At 55.1% G+C, this 27,737-nt stretch overlaps 1 protein-coding gene and 1 long non-coding RNA gene across 3 annotated transcripts in view; one reads left to right on the forward strand and one right to left on the reverse strand.

Moving 5' to 3' along the window:
- The first annotated feature begins 14 nt into the window (after positions 1–14).
- Positions 15–4,200, forward strand: LOC141567090 (uncharacterized). The gene is made up of 2 exons (XR_012489487.1): positions 15–349; positions 3,115–4,200. It is a non-coding gene; the product is annotated as an uncharacterized LOC141567090 (long non-coding RNA).
- Positions 4,201–15,934: 11,734 nt separating this feature from the next.
- WNT3A (Wnt family member 3A) overlaps positions 15,935–27,737 on the reverse strand; it is a 42,438-nt gene continuing 30,635 nt past the window's right edge. The window contains exons 5-6 of one of the 2 annotated variants that reach the window (XM_074312159.1): positions 23,716–23,981; positions 15,935–17,940 (exon numbers count right to left, since the gene is read on the reverse strand). In XM_074312159.1, the coding sequence (XP_074168260.1) occupies positions 17,461–17,940; positions 23,716–23,981 (746 nt within the window). In that variant the 3' untranslated portion in view covers positions 15,935–17,460. The remainder of the gene's footprint in view (positions 17,941–23,715; positions 23,982–27,737) is intronic. The other variant, XM_019729792.2, reaches the window with a different exon arrangement.

Raw genomic sequence — 27,737 nt, forward strand, 5'->3', positions numbered from 1 at the left:
AACTCACGCGCCCACTTTGTGAATGCAGACTCAACTTGGAGTCGGTCCTGGGGTTCCCGAGCGGCGGCGCCGGGGTGCCTGACCCCCGCCCCTGCCAGGGCGGTCCCACGGTAGGGTCGGTTCCCCGGTACTGTGGAAACCGTTGCTTCCAGCTGGCGGCCACCGCGAGAAGTAGGACTCCCGGGGTGCTCGCCCCTTGGAGACACCCGTTGCGGCCCACGCAACCCCTTGCGCGCCCGACGGCCGACGCGGGGGAGCGGGCTGTAGATCAAATAAAGAAGCCTTACAGTAGCACGGTCCGGGCAGGGAGACAGCGCTGCTTCCGGGAGGCCGCTGAGCTGTGATCCAGGTGACAAGAAGAGGGAGCTCCCTCCTCCGGGAAGCCTCCTTGGGCTAGTCAGAAGGGAGGCGAGGACCATAGGGGCCCTTTTCACGTTCTCCGGGCTCGGTGGCTCCCACTTGGGACCTTACTCTGGCCTCTCACGGACCTTGGTCCACCCCTTCTGCTACCTGAGCTCCCTCCCCCCACCCTCGTGCTTCTGCGAGGGGCCCCCAACCCGGAGGTGTTGGGGAGATTGCTGGGAAGCTCTTAAACTCCGTGCCCTGCGTGTTGTGGAGGGTCCAAGGTAGGTCCCAGTCTCCGTGGCCCAGAGGCCTGCATGACAGGAAGGCCTGAGGTGTTCTGGGCCTGGCTGGGGGCCGTCTGCCCACCTTGCTCACTTGTTCCCTATGGGAACGGCTCCCTCACCGGGCGGGGCCTGCTGGGACCTCACCAGCCCTCCATGGGTTGCCAAATCCTCCCAGGCAGCCCTAGCCTCCCCCAGACCTGAGTTCTGGACGTTGGCTCTGCGGCGCCCCACCGCGCTAGGCCATAACATTTCAAAAATGCTCATGCAAAGTGTCTCAGGGGTCTGTACCTCCCAGAGGGGCACAGAACCTTCTGGTGGTGCTGACTCCTTGCCCTGGAGGGCTGACCCAGGGCCAGGCATCTGGACGTGACCATGTGTCCTTTGAAATTTTTTTAGTTGTGAAAAATACAGACAGAAAGGAGCATGTGAAAGATACACACACAGTTAAAAAAAGATGGATTCCTGCGTGTCTGCCAAAGGTTAAGGAATTTACATTCCTCCTGATTCTGTCCTGGTTTGGCTTCCACTTTGGGAAAAGGGGGCATCTTCAAGGTCACACAGGTATCGGGGGCCCAGCCCTGATCCTAGTAGAGACCCGTCAGGGAGCCAGGAAGTGCCAGGCAGTTACGTGGGGAAACGGAGGCTCAGGTACTTGCCTGAGGTTATGTAGGGAGCCAGGACCTTTGCCCCTCTTCCACTGGGTCTGGTGATGGACACCCTGGGGACAGACTGAGCAGGGTGCCCTCCCACCTTCAGCCAGGAGGTGGCGAGATGAGCTCGCTAGAGGGCCACCATTATAGGTGGCTCCACTATCAGCTGAAGCCCCCATCCCAGATCCTCACTCCAGCCTGACCACCATGGGGGGCTTGCTGGGATCTGGGATTAAGCTCCTCGCCTCTGGGGGTCCTTAGGCCAAGGACCAAGTCATACACAGGGATGCTGAACAGTAAGACCCCCTGGGAATGTGGCTAGAGGGACAGACGGAAAGACAGCCTGAGCAAAAGAGCAGGGACAGGATGAAAGCCGGGGTAGGAAATGTTCACACTTTCCAGGACCTGAGCTGGCAAGCACCTCTGCAGTTTCTGTGTGAGGTACCCGTGAGGTGCGCAGTATTCACACCTGGCAAGGGGCTCTCACAGATGTTCCCAAGCCAAGTTCACACAGCTAGGATTGAGGCCCTGGAACTCAGCCCCTACCATGCCTGTGGCTGCACCTTCACTCTTCCCCCGCCCAGCCCTGCCCCTCAGGACACTGGAGCTTCAGTGCCTCTGCAGGCTGCAACATTATCTTGGACTCCTCCAGTGACAAGGGAGCTCACTACTTAGTTAACACACTCAATATCCAGCACCTAGTTGCAGAACTTTATCCTCTTAAAGGTTTCCCTGGATGGTGTGGGGAAAGGAGGCCCTCTGGCTCCCTGCACTCAGCCACCTGCTCCTGGCCCCATTGGGCTGGCCTCCACAGACCTGAGCCCAGAGGGGACCCTGAGACAGGTTTTTGTCTGGACAGGGGTGGTGTGGAGAGGGCCCTGCCCTTCTCTCAGTCCTGGTCCGTTCTCTTCCAGGCCCTCCCCCAAAGCCCACCCTCCTGCATGGCCCTCCTGGTGCAGGAATTATTATGGCTGTTCTGACCGTGGGGGCACCAGGAGGGGACCTACGCAACCCCCATGCCCACACCCAGGGCAGCCCTACCTTGACTCGCTCCACTCTGATCATGTGGAAAACCTGTGGGCTCACCTGCAGCCACACAGCAGCTGAGAGCACAGCCTAATTCCACGCACGTGAGAGGCCTCTCCTCAGAGCCCTCTGAGCATCACCTGTTTGCCCCATACTGTACCTGCCTCAATTTCCCCATTTCCTGCTGGCTGCTCCCTTTCCTGCATCCCTACTATGGTCTCCTGGCCCTGGCCCAGTTCACAGAGCTCCTTCCCATTCCTGGGACAGGCCAAGGCTGTTCCCCACTCTGGGCCTTGTCCCTCTGCCTGGGATGTTGCCTGGTGTGGCCGTCCCGTCTGGGCTCTCCCAGGCATGGTGGCTGTCCCTAGAAGGCCAGCTCCACAGGGCAAGGATGTTTCCTGCTTGGTTCTCCAGTTCCCCCAACACCTGGGTAGACAGCAGGTAAGGTCACCCTGCTCAGCGGGCTTCACACGGGGTTGCCGAAAACATGTTTGCTTTCAGGACCCTGCAGGTGACATTGAGCATGGCCTCCCATTTGGAATGTAGATGACATTCCCAAACAGCTGTATGCACAGGACCTATGATTGTATCAGCAACAGAAACCTAAGATATTTTCATGTCGTGGCACAGCTGTTACAGGAAGCATGAAATACTATTTCTGCTCCCCAGTCAACTAAAATTCTGAGGTTGTCGGCTGGCCTTGTCACCTCCAGTGCTGGTAACTAAGGCTGACATCCATGACAGTACTGCTTCCTGTGCCGCCTTCAGAATGCTTCACTTCCAGGTTTTCTTGCTTTATGTGGGTGCAGGTGGCACACAGTCAGCAGGACACGGGAGGTGTGAAGTCTGGGAAGTTCTGGTGGCTCTTGGTGCATCTCAGGATCCTCACCCCCATCAAGGTAACAAAACCTGTTACCCCTGAAGTCACATGTCAATAGCTTAAAGCTTTTGATAACTGGATCTGTTTCCCTTGAAATGGTGTGTCTTTTATTTTAGGCAGGGATACCACCTTGTTCTGAGAAAGGGTCCCATCTTCACCAACCTGCTAGGGGGTCCTTGGCGCACATAGAGCCTCTCCACTCTGGGCAACCCTGAAAGATGCCCTCTTCTCCCTGTGGGATCTTGGCAAGTAGTCTTCCTGTGCCCAGTGCAGCCCCACTCCGCACAGTGGTTAGGGTGGGGTCTCTGGGGAGTAAAAAATGTCTACGGGGAATGGGAAGCCAATTCTGTCACTCAGGTTAAGTGGGTGACAGACCAAGCTGCAGCTCATCCCAGCCACCTGGTGGGCCACTGAGCTTCTGGCCCCCACGTCTGATCCCCAGTCAGTGGCTGTATTAGGGTTCTCCAGAGAAACAGAACAATAGGGTGTATGGACTACATACGAATTTGGACAATTAAGTTCGCAAACTCATCCCAGTAAAAGTGCTACATACCTCACTGCTGAATATCACTACGGTCACCTTGAAAGTCCTCCCCTTGGGAAGCTATGCACCAATGCCAGCGCCTAGTCCACCCTTCAAAGCAATTCTGGAACTCTTTTTCTGGAATGGCCATCAGAGCTGTCGTCATATTACCCTTGATGTCCTGAATGTCATCAAAATGTCTTCCTTTCAATATTTCCTTTATCTTCAGGTAAAGAAAGAAGTCACTGGGGGCCAGATCAGGTGAGTAGGGAGGGTGTTCCAATACAGTTATTTGATTACTGACTAAAAACTTCCTCACAGACAGTGCCGTGTGAGCTGGTGCATTGTCATGATGCAAGAGCCATGAATTGTTGGCGAAAAGTTCAGGTGGTTTTTGTCTTTTTCACGCAGCTTTTCAGCACTTCCAAGTAGTAAAGTTGGTGTTGGTACAAATTCATAATGATCCCTCTGATATAAAAAAAGGTTAGCAAATATCGTTGCAACAAGTTCTTGAACTTAATTGTCAGACCTCCTATGAGATAACGTTGATCCTGGGGCTTGGCTTGGGGGCTGAAGAATCCCACGACCTGACAGCTGCAGGCTGGAGACACGGGAGATGCGGTGGGTGATGTAGTCCCAGTCCAGGCACCGGAGAATCAGGAACTCCGAAGTCCAAGGGCAGGGCAGGCAAGACGGGTGGCCTGGCTCAGGCAGAGGGAGAATTCGCTCTTCCTGTGCCTTTCTGTTCTATGTAGGCCCTCAACCAGTTGGATGAGGCCCACCCGCTTTGGTGAGGACCATCTTCCCTCAGCCCAACTGATTCAAATGCTAATCTTATCCGGGACAGCCTCACAGAAACCCAGAAATAATACTTTAACCGCCTGACCCTCCCTCAGCCCAGCTAAGTTGACACAAATTAACCATTTCAGCAGCACTGGGTGGGACCCAAGTGGCCTCTGGGAGCAGCCTCTAGCCACCCCCAGCCTTGTCTATGCCTGAGATGGAGGGTGTCCTGCACCTTTGGAGAGCAGTCACATTCTGGCTGGACACTGGGGCAGTCGTGAATAAGCTGCAGGGAGCATCCCGCTGCCCGCCGGCTGTGTGACATGCTTTCACTGCTGTAATGCCTCAGTGTGCAGTGGATGGCTCGTGGGCCACCCTTCTCCCTGCTTCTTACTACTCCTTGCTTCTTGCTGGGCCAGAACTGCCCGATTTCCCAGTGGCTGTGCTGGCAACCTGCACGGATACAGAAGGTGGCTGGGGTTCAGTGAGGAGGCGAGCACGGGGCAGCACCCCTTCATGTCCCTTAATTACCTTGTGAAGGTCAAATGGTTACAGCCCTCCCTTGTGACCCCTGGCCTCCATCCTCTGCCCTCTGCCCTCTCACCTGCAGTAGAGCTAGAAGTCCTGAGCCTACCCTCCTCAGGGCCCTGGGAGAGTGGAGAGGGGCCTCTTCCATGTCCTTCCAGGCCAGATGTCTACCGACTGGGACCTTGGGAAGTTCTAGAAATCCTCCCTTGAATTCTGAAAAGGGACCAACTGGACCCTCAGCTGGGATATGTCTGAGCTCAGAGCTCCTGGGAATCCAGCTGTGTGCTGCCCCATCCGGAGTCAGGGCTGATGTTGCGGAGCTGCTCCACCCTGGGGCCTTCTTGGGTTGGAGCTCGGGCAAAGCCAGGCCAGCTGGGGGCCAGCACAGAGCTGGGAGTAGCTCCAGATGTGTGGGGGGTGGGCGCAGCGATGGTGAGCTATCATTCTTGGGGTCAAAATGAGGCTAAATGGACTTACGATACAGGAGGGTTGGCATCAGGTACGGCTTGCTCAAGGTGAACTAGAGCTGAGATTCCATCATTTCTTGTGTGGGAAGTCACATGGGACAGATGTGTTGATGAGGGGAGGGGCTTCCTTTTGTCCTTGGAGAATGTCTGGGTGTGCCCTGTTTGGTTTTTTAGGGGGTGGGGACTGTGTAGACAAATAGGCTGGGTTCTCTGGGTGAGGCCAGTCAGAGGGAGAGAGGCCCCATGTAGGAACGCAATGAGGGCACACTGGGGGGCAGCAGAGCCAGCAAAGTTAGGGCTGGAGTTGGGGTCAGGAAGAGCCCCAGGGACTTGGGGGCTTGCCCTGGTGGTTCCTGCAGTGTGGCTGGGGAGGGGCTGGAGACTGAGTGGCCAACAGGAGGAGGCCACCAGAACCAGACTGACCAGGATGTGGAGCCTTAGCACCCAGCAAGGTAGTGGGTTGGGGAAGGAGCCCCACAGGTGAGGAAGAGGCCACAGACTCCATCTCGACAAAGCTGTCTTCTCGGGACCCATCCCCAGGGGGCTGGTGTCTGTCCCTCTGTAGGGGCCTTCTCCCTCTTTCAAGCCCCAGACAGAGGACAGATAGAGGGAGGGACCCCCCTGGGCTAGGAGGCATCAAATGTACTCAGGGTTATGAAAACACTGGGAGAGGAAACAGTTGGTCCTCGTTTTGGGTTCTGTGGCCTGGTGACAAGTTCCGTAAGGTTTAGTGGCTTAAAATGACAGACATTATGTACTCATATGCTATCTTATGGTTCCAGGGATTTCAGGACCTGGGGCTTCTCAGCAACCTGTACTGGCCTGAGGTCTCACATGAGCTGCAGCCTGATGGTGGCAGTGCCAGGGTTCATACCACAGGCTTTGCAGTGGTTAGAACTGTGGCCCCCCGAAAGTCATGTCCTCCTGGAACCTCAGAAAGTGGCCTTATATGGAAATGGGGTCTTTGCAGATGTCATCAAGGTAAGGATGGAGATGAGAATACAATAGATTAGGTGGGCTCTGAATCCAATGATGTCTTTATAGAGAAAGGAAAGGGAGATTTGAGACACAGATACGGGGAGATGGCGACATAATGACAGAAGCAGAGATTCGGTGATGTGGCCATAAGCCCAGGGACACCTGGGGCACCAGGAGCAGCAAGAGGTAGGAAGGACTTCCCCTGGAGCCTTTGCAGGGAGGACAGCCCTGCAACATTTCTGGCCTCCAGGACAGAGCACACTCTTGTTTTAAGCCACCACATTTGTGTTTGTTATGGCCGCTCTGGGACCTCATGCAGGCTTCATTCAGTTGGCTGGTGTCTGGTCTGAAAGGATCGGGGCTCCACTGGACACCCTTCTCTCCTCTGTGCCTGGCTGGTTGTGTCTGCACACAAAGGCCTCAGCGTGACTGACTTCTTGCAAGTAGCCCTCTAGACATATGTCCCCTGCTCTGAGCACCACCCTTCACAGCCAGTCCACTCCTGGGCACCCTGCCCTGAAGCCCCAGCAGAACAGAGGAAGGACTGGCAGCAGCTGGTGCTGGTACTTGAAGACACCCCTCACCCCACTTCCCTCACTCGTCACCCCAAAAACTCCATGTCTGAAGGAAGCCAGGCGTGGAGAAGGTCGGCACTGCAGTGGCAGTTACTGCAAAACTGCCCTGAAGGAAGATGGCAGCTGTCGGGCAGGATTTACCTGCCTGCTTGTCTACTCTCCCCGAGCGGGCCCGGGCCAGGAATGGACTGTCCTCAGAAGCAGGAGTTAGGACACAGACTCTCTCAAGAACACACCAGCGTCTTGCTTGCCGTCCCATTGGGCCAGGCCAGGGTGCCTGGATAACACACAGTGGGGTCCAGGTCACAGAGGGAGGGGTCAGGTGCCCTGGTGTTCCTGGTGCCCAGCAAGAGGCCCTGTCAGGAGCCCCACGTGGTCCCCCTCTCCCCAGTGAAGCTGAGGGGCCCCTCCTTGCTGTGCCCACAGCTCTCTGCTGTCTGGCACACCTCATTCTAGTTCACAGGGGCAGGCACACCGGCCCCCATCTCAGCTCTACCCACGCTCCAGTCATAGCCTTTGCCTGGCTGCCCCTGCAGGTGGGCTCCCTCCTTCCCTGCCTCCTGCTAAACAGTTCCCTCCTCTGCCCCTTGGGGACCCTTTTCCATTGCTCAGGACACGCGAAGCAGTCCTTTGTTTCATGGTGTTTGTGTGCCCGCCTAACGGCCTTTGAAGTGGACACAGCATGGACACTCACTATTCCAGGGCAGGCAGATGGCCAGAGGAAGAACAGGTCGGCTCTCACTGGGCAGTCAGCAGGCTCGGTCAGGGCTGTGTCCCAGCCGTCGCCATCTGAGGCACCATCGCCTGTTGGAGCAAGAGTGGGCGGAGGTGGTCAGGTGGGGGCGCTCCTGCCCAGGCCACCACCAACCTGGCTGGGAACCCCACGCTTTAGTTAAAACCCGCCTCTCGCCTGACCCCACTCTGCCATCACATTCTCCACTTAATTGGGGCACTGTAGAGTTGCGGAGGTTAATTAAAAAACCTAGTGAAGGCATCGTGGTGTCCCAGCACATGCCACCAGTGTCTGCCCGCGCGCATCCTGTGCCAAGCTCCAGAGGGACACCCCTCAACTGTCACCCCACCTGGGCAGGGTTCCTCTCTGTCATGCGGGGTGTTATGCGGGGTCTCTGGTCCTGCTCCCCACATAAGAACACAGGATATGGTGAGGCCAAAAAGGAACACCCACAGAGCCACAGATAGGGGAGTCATACCACTATATTGTTGCTGGCGGCTGGGTTGGAGACACAGGAAGCCGGAGCCACACTATCCGCAACCTGCCGTCCACTTCTCTCTGCCAACCAACCTCACTTGCTAGCTGCTATCCACCGTGCTAACTGCAATACACTCTTGCTGGCTCAGCCACCATCTTCTTGCTAGCCCCCATTTTCTGCTAGCATAGCCACGGCAGTTATATTAGTGGCCAATGGCTCACTGGTTACAGCTGACGGCCAACTAGCCACAGCTGATGGCCATTTACTACCCGAGTGAGCACCTTTCCACGTGAGGCTGAGAGCCCGGAAACTGCACTCCTGGCTCTGTCCCCACACTCTCCCTGCCGTGTGCCTCCCGCTCTGGTCTCTCCAAAGGGACATATGTAGAGCTCACTGTCCCCAGTGAGGGCAGGGCAGTATGGGCAATGTCCCGAAGCCAGCTCCCATCCCCCACCTGCCGACCCAGCTGGGCACCCAAACCTAGGGAGCCCCTTTCTTAGGGGGGCTTCAAGCCTCCCTCTCGTAACCCTTGCAGGCTGCTGTCTCCACCACTCCTGTTAGGACTGTCTGTATGGAGTGCCTGGCAACCTAGGTGCACTAGGCTGGCGGCAGGGGTGATGGGGTGCAGCTCACTAGGAGAGAAGCCAGTGGCATCTGTGAGCAGAACCTTCAAAGGCCTCATGTTTGGGCCTGGCTGCAGAGAGGGAGACACAGACCAGCCAGAGGGGCTGAGTCAAAAAAAGAGACCTTGTTCTGCCGTCCAGGAGACAAGTACAGAGGGAGCTGTACTTGGCCTGAGCCTGAGCAGGCGACCATGTTGCTGAGGAGGCCGGGGCAGCCAGCACTTGGGTCGCTTCTGTCCTGGAGAGAAATTATCCCCCCTTAACTGGGCAAGAAAAATCTAAAAAGAACACACCTGGCAGTAGGACAGACTGGAGGTGGAGACCTCCATGTGTTGGGGGCTTGTTGGGTGGGGTGTTGGACAGGCTGCTGCCCACCCAGAGTGCTGAGTGGGAGCCCAGGGAGGCCTCTGGTTCTGTAGTAGGGCCCAGATGTGTCCTCCTGCCCCTCAACCCAGGCCCTTACCAAAGAGGACATAGGAAGTCGACACACCCCTCTCTGGCTAAGAGAACGTATCAGAGAGGATGGTGGCTTGTCCCATGTCGTGCGGGAGACCCTGCTCGCTGGGCTGTTTGTCGTGCGGGGCGGCCTGCGGGTTCTCAGGTCCCGCTCCCCACATAAGAACACAGGATATGGTGAGGCCAAAAAGGAACACCCGGGCCGGCCCGGTGGCTCAGGTGGTTAGAGCTCCGTGCTCCTAACTCCAAAGGCTGCCGGTTCAATTCCCACATGGGCCAGTGGGCTCCCAACCACAAGGTTGCCAGTTCAATTCCTCGAGTCCCGCAAGGGATGGTGGGCTCTGCCCCCTGCAACTAAGGTTGAACACGGCACCTTGAGCTGAGCTGCCGCTGAGCTCCTGGATGGCTCAGTTGGTTGGAGCGCATCCTCTCAACCACAAGGTTGCCAGTTCAACTCCCGCAAGGGATGGTGGGCTGTGCCCCATGCAACTAGCAACGGCAACTGGACCTGGAGCTGAGCTGCGCCCTCCACAACTAAGACTGAAAGGACAACTTGAAGCTGAACAGAACCCTCCACAACTAAGATTGAAGGACAACAACTTGACTTGGAGAAAAGTCCTGAAAGTGCACACTGTTCCCCAATAAAGTCCTGTTCCCCTTCCCCAACAAAATTAAAAAAAAAAAAAAAGGAACACTCACGGAGCCATAGGTGGGGGAGTCATACCACTATGGTCTCACTGGAGACTGGGTTCACCGGACGTGCGACCTGCTGTCCGTTTTTCTGCCAATCGACCGACGACTCTCCTCCACTCCCCTCGACTCTGCTCCTCTACTCTCTTCGGCTCTCTTCCGTAGCCGCAGCAGTTATATTAGCGGCTAATTGGCTAACTGGCTACAACTGATGGCCAATCAGCCACAGCTGACGGCCATCTACTACCTGAGCCAGCACCTCTCCACGTGAGGCTGAGAGCCTGTAAACTACTTTCTGGGGCTCTGTCCCCACATCCCACTTCATATGTCGGGCGGCTAGGGTGTGGGCCTGGACTGACTCAGCTCACTGTTGAGAGTCAGCCCAGGGGAGGGGCTGGACCTAGGGTCAGGAACACAACTCCCCTCTTTCTGCATACAGCAGGACAGGCCTTGTGACAGGGATGGGCAGGGAGTGGGTCTAAGCCATCTGTGAGTGTGTCCCTGCCTGAGTCCTCCCACCTGTGCTTTTTGCGACCCCCAACTGTAGTATGCTTCCTTATATTGTCCCCACCTGTTGTGTCCTTCCTTACCTGTAGACTTCCCACCCATATCATCCTCACCTGCAGTATCCTCTCTCACCTGCACAACCTCACCTACAACATCCTTACCTGAAGCATTTCCACCTGCATTGTCTCCATTTTCAATGTCCTCACCTGCACCATCGCCACCTGCAGTGTCCCTACTTGCACTGCAAGTGGGACTGGAAGGTGTGAGGTCAGGCAAGGCCAGTTACCTTGGGCAAGAGTTACACCCTGGCCAGAGTTCTTTCTCCATCAATGCATAGAGGCCCCCTTCAGCCCGGAGTGGGACCTCTGGGCTTATGAGGGGGCAGACTGAAGCAGTCCAACTCTATCCTGTGCGCACTGAGGAGCCATGGTAGTTTCCTGAGTAGAGGAGGGCCTGGCTCGGGGCTGTGCTACCGTGTTCTCAGTTCCTGAGGTTCTGGCCCAGACCTGGATACGGAAAACGCCCTCAGGAAGGAGCACGTGTGGTCCACGGGCTCCTTCCAAACAGCCTTGCCCTGGACTCCTGGCCTTGCCTGTCTGTGTGCTGCGGGCTGGCAGACTGGGGTGGAGATGGAGAGGGTGAACCCAGTGGGCTGTAGGCAGCGGAGGGAGCTGAAGGGCCGCCAGACATTCTGCACGGGCCTGCCTGGCTCTCCACAGGCCTGTTGTCAGGCTCAGGAGAGGGGCAGACAGGTGGGGAAGTCCCTTTCTCCCGACTGCTGTCTGCCTGGGCCTGGAATTCCACCATTCACCCTCTTGCATTAAGGCCCCTGGCCTCCCTGCATTCCTGTCTTCAGTTTTGCAGATGGCCGCTGGGGTGGGGAGGGGTGTCTGCAGAGGCTTCTGCCATCTGCCATCGGTATTTGGAGCCAGTCGAAGGAGGTGACGGGTTGTGATTGGATGCAGAGCACCTTTGGGCCGGGAGGGGGGGGGGCAGAGGGCACTGGTGAGCCTTTCCAGCTCCCTTTGGAGGGGCTTCTCTGCCACGGAAGCCTCACCTCTTCCTAGAAGCCCTCTGGATTAACTGGAATGCCACTTCCAACCACACAAGTTCCCTGCCAGCAGGATTCTGGCCAATGCCAGCCCAGCGAGCCAGCTGGCCCCTCACCTCAGAGTGGAGGAAGCGCCCCCACCCCAGAGCCAGGCCTCCATGGGCGGGAAGGTGTATACTGTCCCTGCCAGCCCAACGCCTTCCTCCCATCCAGCCGTATTTGGGTGGACGAGTCCTGGTCCTCACACCATAAACACCAATTTGCAGGGCCCAAGAGCCAAATGACTGTTTACTGTGCACTCCAAGGACTCAAATAAAAAAGAGAGAGGGAGAGGAAGAGGGAGAGGGAGAGGGAGAGGGAGAGGGAGAGGGAGAGGGAGAGGGAGAGGGAGAGGGAGAGGGAGAGGGAGAGGGAGAGGGAGAGGGAGAGGGAGAGGGAGAGGGAGAGGGGAACAAGGAGCCAGCCTGGAGCTAAATATCAATTAGCACCTTCTGACTAGCTCTTGTCCCAGCTGCCAGGTTGGGCGGTGGCGGCTCCCAGGCTGGGGCCCTCCCCAGGGCTTCCCTGGTGCCCTGGGCACCCTGCCTGGTCCTGGCATCCACAGGGACAGACTCTCAGAAGTATAGGAGGCCTAAGTGGCCCAGATTGAAGATGTTGGAGCCATAGAAACTATGCCCCGTGCTCACCGCCTCCTGGAAGCCCTCCCAGGCGACCCAGTAGGTGGCAAAGGGGCCATTGCCCAACTTTCCAGGATCAATCAAGGTCACCTGGTGGGGTGAGGCATGGGGCAGGTGGGACTGTCATCTATTAGCTGCTCCCCATTCCCCCACTTTATGGTGGGACAGGGAGGGAGGAAACGGGTGGCCTCACCTTCGTGAACTCACACCCAGAAGAGTGGCCTCATCCAGCAGGCTTCAGTTTACCTGCTGGTGCCTATGAACAGGAGGGCTGGCAGCCCCCCCACCCAGTGGGACAGGAGGGATGCCATCCTGTTTCCCTCAGCCTTTGATGTCACCCTGGGAGGTCATGTACCATCCAGACTGAGGCTGGACTCCAGGCAGCGCCCAGCTATGCAGTGCTGGAGGGCAGTGTGGGTGGGTCAGGTGTCTAGTTCTTGCTCTGGCCAGGAGGCCAAGGGGCTGCTGGAGAGGAAGCTGCTGACCACCAGGCCGAGACCTCAGAATGCCCTGTCCTTGGGTGTCTCAACCAGAGGGTTTCATGAAGGGAGACGGGGTTCCAACAGGGAAATGGATGGCAGACAGGAGAGCCAAGGGTTGTGGTGGGGAGCTTTGCTGGGGAGAATGCTGTAGGGGTCTGAGGGAGTGCGGTCACCCTAGGCCATTAGGCCGGACACTAGGATGGTCTGTGTCCCCCAGACCAGACCCGGGGGCAGGGGCAAAGTCCAGGACAGTAGGCTCTTGATGCTTACTCAGCCAGGCTCTGCTTTGGGGGATGGAGGCGTTCACCATTTGGGACAGGAACTGGGGGTAGGGTCCTTAGTCCTCTGTCTGCAGCCCTGAGTTCCCAGCCCCTGGAGGAGGTGGAGGGGGCTCAGAGTGTCCCTGAAGGGAGGAAACTGAGGCTCCTAGACCCAGAAAGTCGGGGCCAGAAGAGGGGCCAGCCACACCCCTGCGGGACTTCAAAGCTGCTGCTATGGGAGTGTGAGATTTGCAGGGGCAGGGCGAAGGGGGCCCTGGTGGGGGAGGCCTTTAATATGGTTATTCCTCTCCTGTCTCAACTACCTGCGAACAGGCCCACCAGGCCCATTTCCTCCCTCCAAGGGCGGGCAGGAGGGGCTGTAAACTCCCCGGAGAGGTGGCTTCTGAGGCGGCCAGGGTGCCTGGCTCTGCCCTCCCTCTGAGTGGGGGATAAGGGGCGTGGTGGGCTGGGGGCTAGGCCAGGGCTCACAAGGACTTGTAGATCTTGGCAGGTGCCTGGTGGGGGGAAGTCAGCGGGCTCCAGAGGGGGCTCCTGATGGAACATCCCACATCAACAAAAGGCAGGAGTAGAGAGGTCCTGGGAAGATCCCCTTCATTCCCCTTCCTCTTGCACTGGAGGGAAACTGAGGCTGGGAGAGGGGCGGGGCTTGCTTCCAGCCAGCAGAGTTGAGGGTTTCACCTCCTCATTCACCCAGGCTCTTCCCAGCCCCCTTGAGGCCTGTACTGTGGCCCCATGGGCCTGAGCACCCCATCCTTGATCTCTTCTGGTGGAGTTCTGCCTCTCTCCCCCTGGAGCCATGGTGGCAGGGATGGGGGCATGCCCCCCACTTAGGTCATCACCGGCCTGGTGCCTCACCTCTGAAGAGCTGAGACCATCTCCACAGTGGCCCTGTTCCTTTGCCCGCAGCGGGGTCTCAGGACCCAGCACCAAGAGGCCAGAGTGGGTCCCTGACACTCTGTGTGGCCTCAGGCAAGTGCTGTCCCCTCTCTGGGTCCCTGCCAGAGAGAACCTGGATGCTGGGGGTTTGCATTATGTGACTCAGAGGTGTGGGGGCCCAGACAGGCAGAACCCACCTCTGCATGGACCCCCAGGGTGGCTCCATCTTGTCTCCCATCACAGGCCAACCCCGCCCCTGCCCAGCCAGGCTCTCTGGCCCTTTCATCTGTAGAGCCCCTGGCCCCTGGTTTCCAGCAGGTGCCAATTAGGGTGGCTCCTGCCCGGCCCCTGACTCAGGTGCTGCACGTCTGTGCTGTCTTCACCATGGGCACGCCCACGAGCAGCTCAAAGGAGCACCTGTCACCTCCCCCTCCAGAGCCTGACCTCTTTGCAGTGTCTGATGGGCTCTGTTGCCCAGGAGAGCCCTCCAGGCTGCGGGAGCCAAGGTTTCCCCAGCTGGTGACTCACCCCAGTGGGTGATATTGCCACCTGTGCTCCAGCCTCGGCCACTGCCCGAGGCACTTAATCACTTCCTTCCTTATAGAGCATCTGCCCACAGCCCATCTGGCCCCTGCTGGCTCCTTGGGGCCCCAGTTGGGAATCTCTGATGGTCAGCTAAGGCCCTGGAGCAGTGGGCCTGGTGGGGAACAGCAGCCCTGAGCCACTGAGGTCATGGGCTTGGGGCAGGACATGGGCTTGGGGCAGGATGTAAGGGTGCCAGCCCACAAGGGCTGGGCTGCTGGCGCAGGATTTGGGGTGTGAGGGGAGGGATGCTGGGAATCTGGAACCCTGGGTCTGTACTGTGTCTTCGCCCCACGGAGTCCTGTCCAGTTCTGTCTTCAGTGGCTTGGAGCTTCCAGTCAGGACTGTGTGACTGGTAAGGAATGGAGGGGTGGGAATGGGGGTGCTCCTCAGATCCTGTGTTGATGGACAAGCCATGACCACCCACCACCAGGCTTCTTTACCTCCTTCACGCCAATGGGTGCACCCTCCACTTACCAGACAGCTCTCTACATCCTCCCCCAGCTTTCTCCCAGCACAGGGATTGGTCAGGAGTGGATATGCCTGACTGTCCTGCATCTGCAAACCCCTGTCCAGGAACCCCTCACTCGGTATCTGCATACCCCCACCCAGGACCCGCCTACTCTGCTCCTGACTGCACAGCCCTTCCAGAAAATGGCCCACACAGCATGACTGTGCTGGGTCTGAGCTTTAAGAGGGTGGGGGCTGGGCCTTCTGCTCTCCACTTCCCCATCATGCCCCTCACCCTCCATCTGTCCCAGCCTGTCCAACCTCCTCTCCTTTCCTTTGAGGCTGGATATCAGGGCAGGGCTCAGAGGTGATGGTGGGGGCCGTGCAAGGGCAGAGAGCGGTGCAGGGACCATGCATCCAGCTTCGAGAAGCAAAGGTGTGGCCTTCGGAAAGATTCAGGACCCCAGCTTTTGCAGTCTATGTTTCCAGAAGCCCCACCCAGAACTGCTCTGCAGTGAGGGTGAATATGGGCAACTTCCAGGTCTTGTCCAGTGAGCCTCTGGTTGGGGGAGTGTGTCTTGCCTCCTGGACAGACTGGGCTCCCAGAGCGCTCTGTGGGAGCTCATACAGGGGCCCCCACACAAGGGCCACATCACCAAACGCAGAGGGCACGGCCCTGTAGCCATCAGAGGAAGGTCTGCTGAGTGAAGCACGCCATGGATGTTTGTAGAAGTGGCTTGCGGCTAACTTAGTGGACATCCTGCTGCACCACTGACTTTTGTGGGGGCTCTGCCCACTGGGGCTGTGATGGTGCCCTGCTCACTACATCGCACAGGCCCTGCAGCAGGCAGGCCTCCTCCCCCTTCTCTGCATCCCCACGGGAGCCTTCTGCCTGGGTCTAGTCCCAAGTTCCAGACCTCGGCACCACTGGCTGTGTCCTTTCTTTGGTGTGGCCATCCCTTTTACTTCTTCTGGAATTCTGGTCTCTGGAGGCCCCAGCAATCTCCAAGTGACACACCAACAGCCTTTTCCCAAGGCCCATGGGTGTCACCCACACCAGAAGCCACCACCGATCCAACCCCCATTCCTTGCCAACCCACCAAGAAATCCAGCACAATCCATAGCGTTTGGTTGTTTCTGCTTTTTTTTTTTTTTTTTTTTGTCTTTTACTTCCCCAGTGTTTGAAATTCACAAGCTATAACTAAAATAATTTCTTTCATAGAAAGAAAAAGAAAAAAACAACAACACATCTGTTTGTCTAGCTCCAGTGTATGGTGGATATAGCAGCATTGGAAATAATATTAAAACCCAAAACGTAAAATTCAAGGCAGAGGAAGATCGAGTCCTGCCGGGTATGCAGGTCATCCCTGCCTCGCCTGTCTCCTTCCCCTGCCTGGAAGGTGGGCCCTTGGGGGCTGGGGCTGGAGACATTTCACAGTGGCAGAGGCTAAGCTGGTGTGGGCCCTGGCGGAGGGGTCCAGCGGCCGGTCCTTCCTGGGCCAAGTGGATGAGTCAGAAGGTGAGGGCTGAGTGCCAGTGAGATGCTCCATGACGGTGTCCAGTGTGGCAGGTCTGGCTGTAGCAGGAGGACCCAGGTATCTGTCCTAACCATGAGGGCTGGGAGGGAAGACCACCCCTCTGGGGGCCTCGGGTCTAATGTCTTCAGCATGAGCGTGGCTCCTCCCACCAAAACCTCTCACACAACCCAACTCCACCCCAAATGAGCCTCTACCGCAGGATGATGGAGCTGGGGTGGTGCAGGCCAGTGGCCCTGGGCAGACTTGGGGTCTCGGCTGTGGAAGGAGGTGGGGGACGTACGGAGGCCAAGAGGGAGGCAGGGCAGGGCTGGGCCTGGAGGAAAGGAGGTTGTGCCCCTCTCACGTGGATGGGATGGGTGTAGGTGAGAGACCTAAGGAAGATAGGCGGGAGGGCCCCACAGTGGGATGTTCTGTCAGCCACAAAGTAGAGGGCACAGTTGACCAGGCTGAGAGTGGGCCTGGCCAACAGCAGGATCACTCATTGGGAAGAGTACCTGGGCGTCTGATGTCCATTCCTTGGCAGCCAGGGCAGAGCCAGGTCTCAGGGCCCAGCCTTCTCCCCTCCCGCCACCAGGACCCTGCCTCCCCCAGGCCCAGCTGGTTCCTGGGGCTGTGCAGGACGTAGGCTTTCTCTGTAGGGTTCCTGGTCCAGAGCGCTGGCAGATGCCAGGCTGGGGGGACCGGGTGCCACAGGTCTCCGGGCACCTGAACTTTTCCAGAACGCCAGACTTGGAGGGCGGTCCCCAGGCTTCAGAGGAAGGGGTTAGGGGATAGGATGCCACCCCACGGGGTCTTCGCGGCTGTTGTGCCAGAAGAACTACTCTACACAGAACGGGGGTGGACGGAACCTTACAGGTGAGCTCGGTTGGAGGAGGTGGCTGAATCCCCAGCTTGGGAGCCCCACCCCCAGAGAGGCCCCCCCATCCTTGAGCCGCCGGGTCCCCCCGGAGCCCCGCCCCACCGAGGGAGGACCCCAGCCCCAGCGCCCAGCGCGCCGCTACTTGCAGGTGTGCACGTCGTAGACGCGCGCGCACTCCTGGCAGCTCACGTAGCAGCACCAGTGGAAGACGCAGTGACACTTCTCCCGGCGCCGCTCCGCGCGCGCGTTGTGGCCGCGGCCGCAGCACAGCAGGTCGCAGCCATCGATGCCCGGCGAGCTCACGTTACAGGTGCGGTCTCGCGTGCCAAAGGAGCCGGTCTCGGGGTTGGGCTCGCAGAAGTTGGGCGAGGCTTCGTAGTAAACCAGGTCGCGCTCTGTGGGCACCTTGAAGTAGGTGTAGCGTGGCCGCAGCGTCTCCACCCAGCCGCGCGACTCGCGGTGCTTCTCCACTACCATCTCCGAGGCGCTGTCGTACTTGTCCTTGAGGAGGTCACCGATGGCCCGGAAGTCCGGCTGCGACCACCAGCAGGTCTTCACCTCGCAGCTGCCCGACAGCCCGTGGCACTTGCACTTGAGGTGCATGTGGCTGGCGATGGCCTGTAGGAGCGCAGGCAGAGGTGCGTCTGTGCAGGGCCATCTCCTGGTGCTCCTTGCCCGCAGTCCCAGCTCTCAGGTTCGCCTGCCAAACCCAGCCCACCTGCCTGCTCCACAAAGCGCCCCAGACTCCCAGGCGGAGCAGGTGCCCTCTCCGTGGGGCCGCAGTGCCATCCCCTTCCGTGTGCCTCCCCAGCCGACCCGAGATCCCTGGGGGCAGGGTCTGGGAGCCACCCTGCTCTCTTCTCGCTGGGTCTAAGTCTTCTCTATCTATGACAGAGTGAAGGAAAGCCTGGCTATAACCTATGATGATGTAAGTGCAGACATGCAGGAGGAAGGCGGTCATTCTCACCTGGACAATCCAAGACTGAGGCCCAGAGGAGGTGTATTTGGATTGGTGTCAAGGCTGAGGGCTACCTGAGTGTGGGTAATGGGGGTGGCTTGGGTCGGGCACCTTCAGGGCCCAGGAATTTGGGTGCTTGGACTGCAGGGGAGTGGGAAGAAGAGGAGGGAGGCAGTTCAGGGGACAAAGCTGTGGGGGACTTGGGGGCCTCAGGGCAGACAGTAGGCAGGGCCTGGTCAAGGATGTATGTGCTTCTCCCTGTGGGCAGCAGGGAACCACAGGTTCTCTTCCCTTCTCCCCTTCTCTTTTTGGGGGAAGGGGTGGGGGTGGGGTGAGTTAATCAGACCTAAGGCTTCCGTGTATGCTATGGTGGGCAGCATCATCAGCAAGCCCCTGACATGTGGCTGATCCAAACTGAGAAGTGCCAAGAGTACAAACCACACACTGGGTCACAGTTAAGGCCCCAAACTTCATATAAGAAGAGGACATAAAGTATCTCATGCATGATTTTCATATTGATTGCATTATTGAAATGACAACATGTTGAATACAGTGGTTTAAATAAAATTTAGTATTAAAATGAATGTCAACTGTTTTTAAATGTGACTACTAGAAAATTTATAACATATACGTGGCTCCCATTACACTCCTATTGGATGGTGCTGGGCTAAGGCTACAGGTGGGCTCAGCATCCAAACCCTGCCTCCACCCTGTCCCCTTTTCCCTGCTGTTTCTTCAACTCTTCCATTTTATATTGGCCCTTTCCTTCAGCATCTGTGAGTTGCCCCCAACACCCAGTCCATTTCTGTCTAATCTCCATTCTCTTCTCTTCTGTGGCCAAGCTTTGCCAAAGAGGAGCAGCCACTTCCCACCTCTGCCTCCTCAGCCTCTTGTTGTTTTACTTTATCAAAGATACATACATGCACCTACTTCAAAGAGCCCAATGTTTCCTAAGGCTTGTTAAGAAAAACTGGAGTTCTGCTCCCACTCTCACATAGCACTTTCCTGACCACCCAAGGCAGTGTTGTGTGCCTCTCACCAACCTCTAATAGAATGCTTGGGTGCTGCTCCTTGATTTCTCAGTGTTTGGCATTGTCTATGGACCTCTCACCACCCCATCACTCCGATGCACACTTTCTCAACCCTCTTCCTACCCTAAGAGCTAGAGCATGTTTCCAGTGAAATCAATATTTAGTGCTGATGGTGTTGGGACTGTTACGTGTCATACTCAGTTGAGCCATGTGATGTTATCATTGCTTTTCCTTTCCTACAAAACGTTTTGTTGTTGCTGTTTAAATATATGTATCATGGATTCAGTCTCAAGCTCTCCCTTAATTGTCTAAATAACTTCTTCAAGACATTCAAACACACCAAGTGTCCTATCTGTTTCATCTTGGAGACATCTTTTTGAGAGGCCTTCTGGTAAATTTTATGAAATGTGCATGTCTGGAAACAAATCTCTTTTATTTGAAAAGTTGACAAGATGGTTTAGCTGGGTATAAAATTCTTGGCTAAACATTTTCCCTCACAGAATTCTGAAAGCATTGCTCATTGCTTTCTATTCTGGCATTCATGTTGTTCTTGGAAACTCTGATGCCATTTTGACTCCTGATACGTTGTGTGAACCTGACCTTCTCCTGGGAAGTTTGGAGAGCATGTCTGTGCTGTCTGCTTGATGTGGGTCTCCTTTTCTTGTGTCAGTCACTTCCTGGGCCTGTGTGGTCTGAAACCTGTGATCATCACTCCTGGAACCTTCCTGCCTTATTTCTGTGCCAACTTCCTCCTCTTCATGTTTATCACTGTCTCTCTTGGACAGAACCTCCATATTTTCCATTCTTTCCTATTTTCCTTCTCTTTGTCTTTTTTTCCTCTACTTTGTGGAAAGGTGTCTCAACTATTCCAACCTTTCTGCTGAGAGTTTTGCTTCTACTGTCCTATTTTTAATTTCTAAGAGCTCTTCCACCCCACCCCACCCATTTTCTCCGAATGTTCTCTTAAATTAACATCCTGTTCCAATTTCATGTGTGTTCTCTTATCTCTCTGGGGATAGTGTTTGTTTTTTGACATTTTCATCTCTTTTTCCAATGTCTCTTTCCCATTCAGTGTGGATCTCATCTCTTTGGTTTGGTCTTTGTGGTTGCTGGAGGCTTCCTTGGGTGTTGAGTGGTCTTTGGGTGTCCACTTATATTTAAAAGTGGGGCACTAAAAATCTTGTTGGAAGCTCCTGTGCCTGGAGTCAACTTGGATCCTTGCCCCAGAGGGACCTGGCTGCATTGTTTCATTGGAAAACTCTCTGGTCAGTATCTTTAAGTCTTTTCTCTTGGGTTCATTGGATTTCCAGGGGGATAAACTTCCATTTTGCCTTGAGGATGATGAAGCTTCACTGCAGCATTAGGAGATTAGGAAGAGAAATGCATACGTAGATAGACTATTTTCACTTGGATGGCCTTACCCTAAGCTGTGCTGGGGCCTCGCAGTCCAGACACCCGTTTTACACTTTTTAGAGAATAAGTCTGCAAACTTCTGGGAAATGAGGGGTGTTGCCTGGATGCAAGGAGTTGGACAAAAGAGCTGGTATGTTAAAAAGGGCTTTTAAAAATTGACTTTTCAACCAATCTTCCTGTTTTCAGCCTCATATTTATCTCTGATTCTCAAGATACCTGATATTAGTAATTCCTGGGTTGATTCTCAGATTTCTCTTCTACTGGCTTATAACTCAGCTTTCTTGGGTCTACTAAGACACTGAGTATTTGTCTATCTGCTCTTTAGCTTTCAAATTTTTTTTACATTGTCACCTCTTCTATTTTCCATGTTCTCAAGAATCTATTTGTTTTAAAATTCATTCAGTGTCATTTTAGTTGGTGTCTAGGAGGGTGCAGAAGGGAAACGCTTGTTTTTGCTTTGTCATCTTTAACTGGAAATCCCCATTCATTCTTCAGTTCTACAGTTTCTATGTAATTCTTTCCTGAATCTATTATTTTTCTAATTTCCAGTTCCCTGCTGAAATGTTCAAACTTGCATTTTAACTTTGTGAATGTAAGTGAGCATATTTTTTTTCTGATAATCTGTTTCTAATCATTCCAGTATTTGGAGTCTTGTTTTTGTTGTTTTTGCTGATTACCACTCATTCGTTGTGTCCTCAGCTCATGTGACAGGTTACCTTTGCTTTGTGTTTGAAAAGTTATTTGTAGAAACAATTATCAGCCTAGCATAAGTTATCTTACTCCAAAGAGGATTTGTATGCTTTTTCCAGGTGTGTGTGGATACCAGCATTTGGGATCATGTTAATCCATTCTCAAGTCTTGAGATTTTTCTAGCCTGCATATGTGTACAAGGGTTGGTCTACTTCTGGTTTTCCTTTGCTCCTTAGGGTCCCAGCCTAAACTGAGGAGTGATTTCCTAGAGAGACCACCCTTGGTGGGCTTCTTAGCTCTGTAAGGCCGCCAGAAGTGAAGCTCAGCATATGCATTTTCTTCCACATTGGCAAATGACCTCTGGACAAAAGGTACCCCAGATACCAGGCTCAGAATCCTGCTTTCTTCTAGACTTGGGACTGCTAATTCCTCATTCTATAGTTAGTTATTTGACACTTAAAAATCATTTTATGGAAGTGTACTATACATACAAAAATGTATATAGGTCATTAGCCAAAATATAACAAAATTTCACCAATCACCAGCTCCTTGGAAATTCCCATCATGCTCTCTTCCAGTTGTCCTCCCCTCTTCAGGGCACTGATTCTGACCACATTTCCTTGATGACTAATCATATTGAACACCTTTCCATATATTTATTGGCTATTTCCATATTTTCTTTTGTGAAGTGGCTTTCCATTTTATGGCCAACTTTTCTATTGGGTTAGCTGTCTTTTTCCTATTAATTTGTAGCATTCTTTTTATATTATAGCTTCGTATATTTTTTGGAGCTATATCACCTCCTCCTGTGTGGGTTGCCATTTCAGGTTCATGGTGATGTCTTTTTATGAATAGATGTTCTTAGTACAGTCCACATTATTATATTTTTCTTTCATTTTTCTTTGGCCTGTTTAAGAAATATTTGCCTACCCCAAGGTTACAAAGATGTTCTCCTATGTTTTCTTTTAAACTTTTTTTTTTAACTTTCCCATTTGGGTTTGTAATTGATTTTATATATGGTGTGAGGTAGGGGTCAAGGTTACTTTTTTCCATATTGTTATTCAATTGACTGAGCACCATTTATTGAAAAGCACGTTTCCCTCTCTGCACTGCACTATCTTCCCTGTGATTAATCAGGTAACTGTATACAGGCTAACATTCTATACTTTCAACAAAGCACTTTTTATATTCCATCCTGCATTTGTACTTGTCTTTAGCAGGAAGATAAGTTTGAGTCACCTTGTTCCCATTGTTGGAAGTTGAATGTCTCTGTTCACTCTTCAGTCCTCTGCAATCCTCTGGTTCCACTGGACAAAGCCAGTGCCATCTTTGTGTTGCTAAATCTACTGGACACCTCTTGGTCCGTACACATGTCACTTCTCATCATCAGTCAGTCCTCCATCAGTCCCCAGTGACCTTCTGACCCAGTCCTTTTTAACAGGGCTCAGAAAGCCCTTCACAGTTTGGTCCCTGCCAGCTTCTCCATACCCCAAATTCTCTTTCTTCCTCTGTTCTATATATTCTACCCAGACAAACTGACATACAGCCTCACCTCTGGGCAGCCCAGAGGCTCCCCTGGTCTCCCCTACCTAGACAACTGCCATCACTCTGCATGACCCCACTTACCACCCTTGCCAGCAGAAGTCTTTCTTGAGACTCCAGACTGGGTCTGGAGCCTCTGCTGTTTCAGGTCACCATGTTTGTGCATTTCCTCATCACAGAACTTCCCACCCTGTGCTACAGCCACCTGGCTGTCTCTCACCCTGGATGTGCTGGAGCTCCTGCAAGGCAGGCCTTTATCCCATCCCTCCTTCCCTGTCACCCCAACTCCAAAGATGGACTTGCCATTCTGTGGGAATACCCTGTCCAGGTATATACCCTCTACAAGCAACTGGACAGTGCTTTGTTTCGGACAGCCCTGGGCAGGAAGTGAGCAGACCCCTGGCCTGGCTACCACAGATAGCCTTCCCACAGCCTGCCATCCTGTCCCCTACCAGGCTACACTCCTCAAGGGGCTAGGGCACACACCCTGCTCAGGAAACTTCTATTTCCTGGACCTCCACAGGGGTGTGGTCAGAGGGGACCACCAAAGCACCCCCAGGACACACAGTGCCATGGTCAAAGTCCTCCAACACCTCAGAATGCATAGGGCAGTGGTCAGAGGCCCCCGGCCCCGTGCAACCCCCAGGATGTTCAGGGCTGTGGTCGGAGGGCCCCCCAGGTGCACCCATAAGACACGCAGAGCCGTGGTTGGAGGGACCCCGGGTACATCCCCCAGGACACGCGGGGCCGTGGACGTACCTGGCGCCCGGCCTCATTGTTGTGACGGTTCATAGCGGAGCGGGCATCTGGCCTGTTCTCCCGAGCGTCCGCAAACTCCCTAGACACCATTCCACCGAACTCAATGTCCTCGCTGCAGCCGCCCCACTTCCAGCCTTCTCCGGGTGAGCTCTGGTGGCGGCTGCTGCATCCACAGATGGTGGCAGAGCCTTCGGCACAAGAGCGCGTCACTGCGAAGGCCACGCCCGCCGCAGCAATGGCATGCACGAAGGCGGACTCACGGGTAGCTGTGGAGAGAGGCCGGCCATGGGCAAGGGGCGGCCTGGGAAGGCGGGGGGCGGGATTGTATGTGGGTCAGGGCTGGGGGGAGAGGGATGCGTGTCCCCAGAGGACCAAAGGAAGAGGGAGAGAGTTCCCTAAAGACATTCCACAGAGGGCCCAAGAAGAGATGCTGGATGTTAATCGCCATGGGGAAGCACAGGGACAGCTGTAATCAGATCACAGCGAGTGCTGGAAAGAACCGTGAGCACTGCTGGCTGGAGGGAAACTGGGGCCGCCCCTTGGAAAGCGGTTTGGCAGCTTCTAAAAAACACACTTACCGCATGACCTGGCCATCACCTCCCAGGTATTTACCTCGGAGGAAGCCCACATCCATGCAAAGAACAGCAAGCAAGTGTTGGGCAGCTTTATCTGTAACATCCCCTAACTGGCAGCTTCCAAATGTCCATCAACAGGTGAATGGATAAAAAACTGGCATAAGATAAATAAGTCCTGGTATGTAATGTACAAGGTGGTAACTAGTGAACAATACTGTATTGTACATCTGAAAGTTGCTAAGACAGATCTTAAGTGTTATCACCACACACACAAAAATAGTAACTGTGTGGTGATGGATGTTAACTAGACTTATTGTGGTGATCATTTCATAATATATCCACATATTAATCATTATGTTATACATCTGAAACTAATATAACGTACATGTCAATTATATCTTCATAAAAAAATTGTGGCATTTTTATAAAATGGAATTCTATTTAGCAGTAACCGGAAAAAGAGCATGATGCTTGTCACAATAATCATGCTGACTGATAAAAGGTCACCTCGACAGCCAGGCGCAGTCCCCCTGCCCAGACTTCCTGGTCAGAGCATAGAGTGTGGCTCCTGGCCACCTTGCTGCCTCCTGAGCTGATGCTCTGCCTGCGCTTCTTTCCTTTCCTCCGCCCCAGACTCCGAGTACCCTGAGGCCCATCGGTTCCCAGTGCACAGCTCACCCTGTGCTGGCTCCACACGCTGGGGCCTGGGGACGCTGAGCGCTGCCTGATGCCCACCAGGTAATGGCCTCCAGGCCCCCATTAACCCAGGAGCTGGTACTGGAGCTGCCTGGGCCCATACATGCAGCCTCCTGCTTTCACACATGGGGAAACTGAGTCAGAGGAAGTGGCATTAGTTTTGCAGAAAGGCAGTAGGGGAGGGCTGGAGCTTGGGAAGAAGAAACCAGTGAGGCAACAGGCTCAGACAGAGGTCTGTGCGGGGGTCCAGGGAGGCCCACCTGGACTTCACTGGGTAGGGGACGCCTAGCCTGTCCCTGGTAGACAGAAACCTGGAGCAGCTGGTCTCCAAAGACAGGCAGGAAGCAGACATGAGGGAAAGCAGGGGCCAGAGGTATTCTGCTGGGCCATCAGGACCAGAGGGAAGCACAGGGCATGTGAGGGGCAGCCTGGCCTTGCAGAGGCCAGACCCCCAGCCGGGCTTTTCCTGATGGGATGAATGCATCCCCTCCTGGGTGTGTACATTTAGATCCTCTCTGCGTGCAGGCTGGGGATGGGGCGTGGGGCTGCCCTGGGTCCTGTGTGAGCTGATTGAAGGCACTGCCCTCCTCAGCTCATCATTCCACATGCGTGTATGGAGAACCTGCTGTGTGCCAAGCCCTGCTGGAGAAACAAATGGATGGCTTCAGGGAGTTTAACAGCCACTAGTAGGAATTTTAAAAGAGCTAAAAACTCTCTGGGCTTTGGAGCCCAGTACGCCTGGGGCTGAAACCTGGCTTGGCTCTGATGGCTGGTGTGCCCTTAGGTGTCTCTGCTGGCCTCATGTGGGGTCCTGCACCCCACCTTTCCTGTCTTTCCTCAGGCCTTGAATTGGCAGGAGGGAGACGGGAGCAGGAGAGATGTAGGAACAGGACTGACTATGACCCTGGGCCAGTGCCCTATTGTGTACTCCCTGCCCCCAGCTGCTCCTGGGCAGAGGCCCCCAGGCAGGCCTGGACCTTGCTGGGCTCCCAATGGCATGGGAGAGTAATCAGGGAGTGCTGCTCGCTCCTCATCTCACCTTAATGCCCAGGAGGCTCTTGTCCTGGGCAGGGGATAGGCAGGTAGGCTCCACCCTGAAGAGCGAGCAGGGGTTTTGGGATGCTCCCAGGTTTGTAACTGAGCATGGGTGTCCCAAGCCTCGTTCGTGCACACACTCAGACTCACCCACCCAGTTTCATTCATATCCACACACACCGGTCTGAAAAATGCACATTTTCTCTGATGCTAAGAACATGTAGATGGAATGAATTGGAGGAAGTGCCCCTTGCACCAACCTCCACTGGCCATCTGGCCCCACCCACAGCAAATATGCCTGCTTGTGGCGACTCTTTTCGTGAATTTAGTAACATTTCCTTATAGCCCTGTGTGGGCCCTGGCCACTCTGCGTCCTGCCCAGGCTTGACCAGAGCGGGCCTGCACTCTCACTGCTTTTGGGAAGCTCTGGGCCACACACCCAGATACAAACCTGCAAGACCCCCCACCGCCAGCTTGGGAATGCCCCACACTGAAGGCTGCTCTAGCCTCCCACAGGGGCAGGGCCTGTCCTGCCCATCTTGGGGAGTCTAGCTCTCAGCATCTCCCATCCTGATCAGAAGGGGCTGCAGATTGGGATCCAAACCCCAGCCTCCAGCTTCCTCCCCCCTCAATATGTGTGTACCACACATACACAGACACATGGACACACACACATACACAAATATGCATGCACACATACATGCAAACAGACACGCAGACCCATAGGCACTCACATACAGACACACAAACACACATGTGCACATCTATATACACACACACAGGCCACTGGTACAATGCTTTGTCCAACGCCCATCTGGCCCTACCTGGCCCCTTCTCGAGTTCTTGATGCTGTGTTCTTGCTTGACCCACACACAGGCCAACTCCTGTTCACGTGCTGTCCTCCCAGCCCTGTTGGCCATGACCTGGCCTCCAGCCACACGCAGCTACTGTCCTTCCCTCAGGTTCTTTCCAGCTGCTCCTCTGCTCACTCAACTCATGTCCCCCTCCCCACTCTTTGAGGCACAGTACAAGATCCTGTGGCCATGCAGTCAGGGCATGGTCCTCTCTTGGCCCCGGCAGGCTTCCGGCTCCCGGCACCGGCACCGAGGGAGCTCCCTCTTACACTGCTTGGTCGGAAAGCCCCTAAAGCGGGAACTGTGTCCTGTTCACTTTTTGTTTCCAATCCAGACACAAGGTGGTCCCACAGATGGTTGTTGGGGAGCAAGGGCCTGGCCTGAGGAGAGGGCAGGAGCCCTGGGCTAGGGCAGGGCATCCAGCAGTGTCTGAGCCTACCTGGGCAGGCCCATCCTGTGGGGCCCAACTCTCTGCCCCTCCCCACTCAGCTTGTCCTTGAAAGGATCCAGGACAGCTCCCCTCACCATGCTCTTTCTCAAATACCAGCCAGGCAGCTGCCTCCTCAGGACTCATGAGGCCCCGCCCTATCTTCCTTACATAATACAACCCATCAGTACACAGGCTTTGTGCTGGCCCAAGGCACCTGAGTGAATAAACGCCAGCATGCGCTCCACCCACTTTCCCCTCTGGTCCCCCCACTTAGCAGAGCTCCCGCACTTATTTGTCTTCTCAAGGTCTCAGGCTGCCTCCTCTGCACTCCTCAGGCCTCAGCGCCTGACAGCCTCACCTCTCCAGGGCCTGGCCAGTTGCCTTCTCTTCCACCTGTGCTGCTTGGGTTAGGGGCTGTTGTAGGCTCCTGGG

Source organism: Rhinolophus sinicus, linkage group LG10 (genome assembly GCF_036562045.2).
Source record: "Rhinolophus sinicus isolate RSC01 linkage group LG10, ASM3656204v1, whole genome shotgun sequence".
NCBI classification, from domain to species: domain Eukaryota; kingdom Metazoa; phylum Chordata; class Mammalia; order Chiroptera; family Rhinolophidae; genus Rhinolophus; species Rhinolophus sinicus.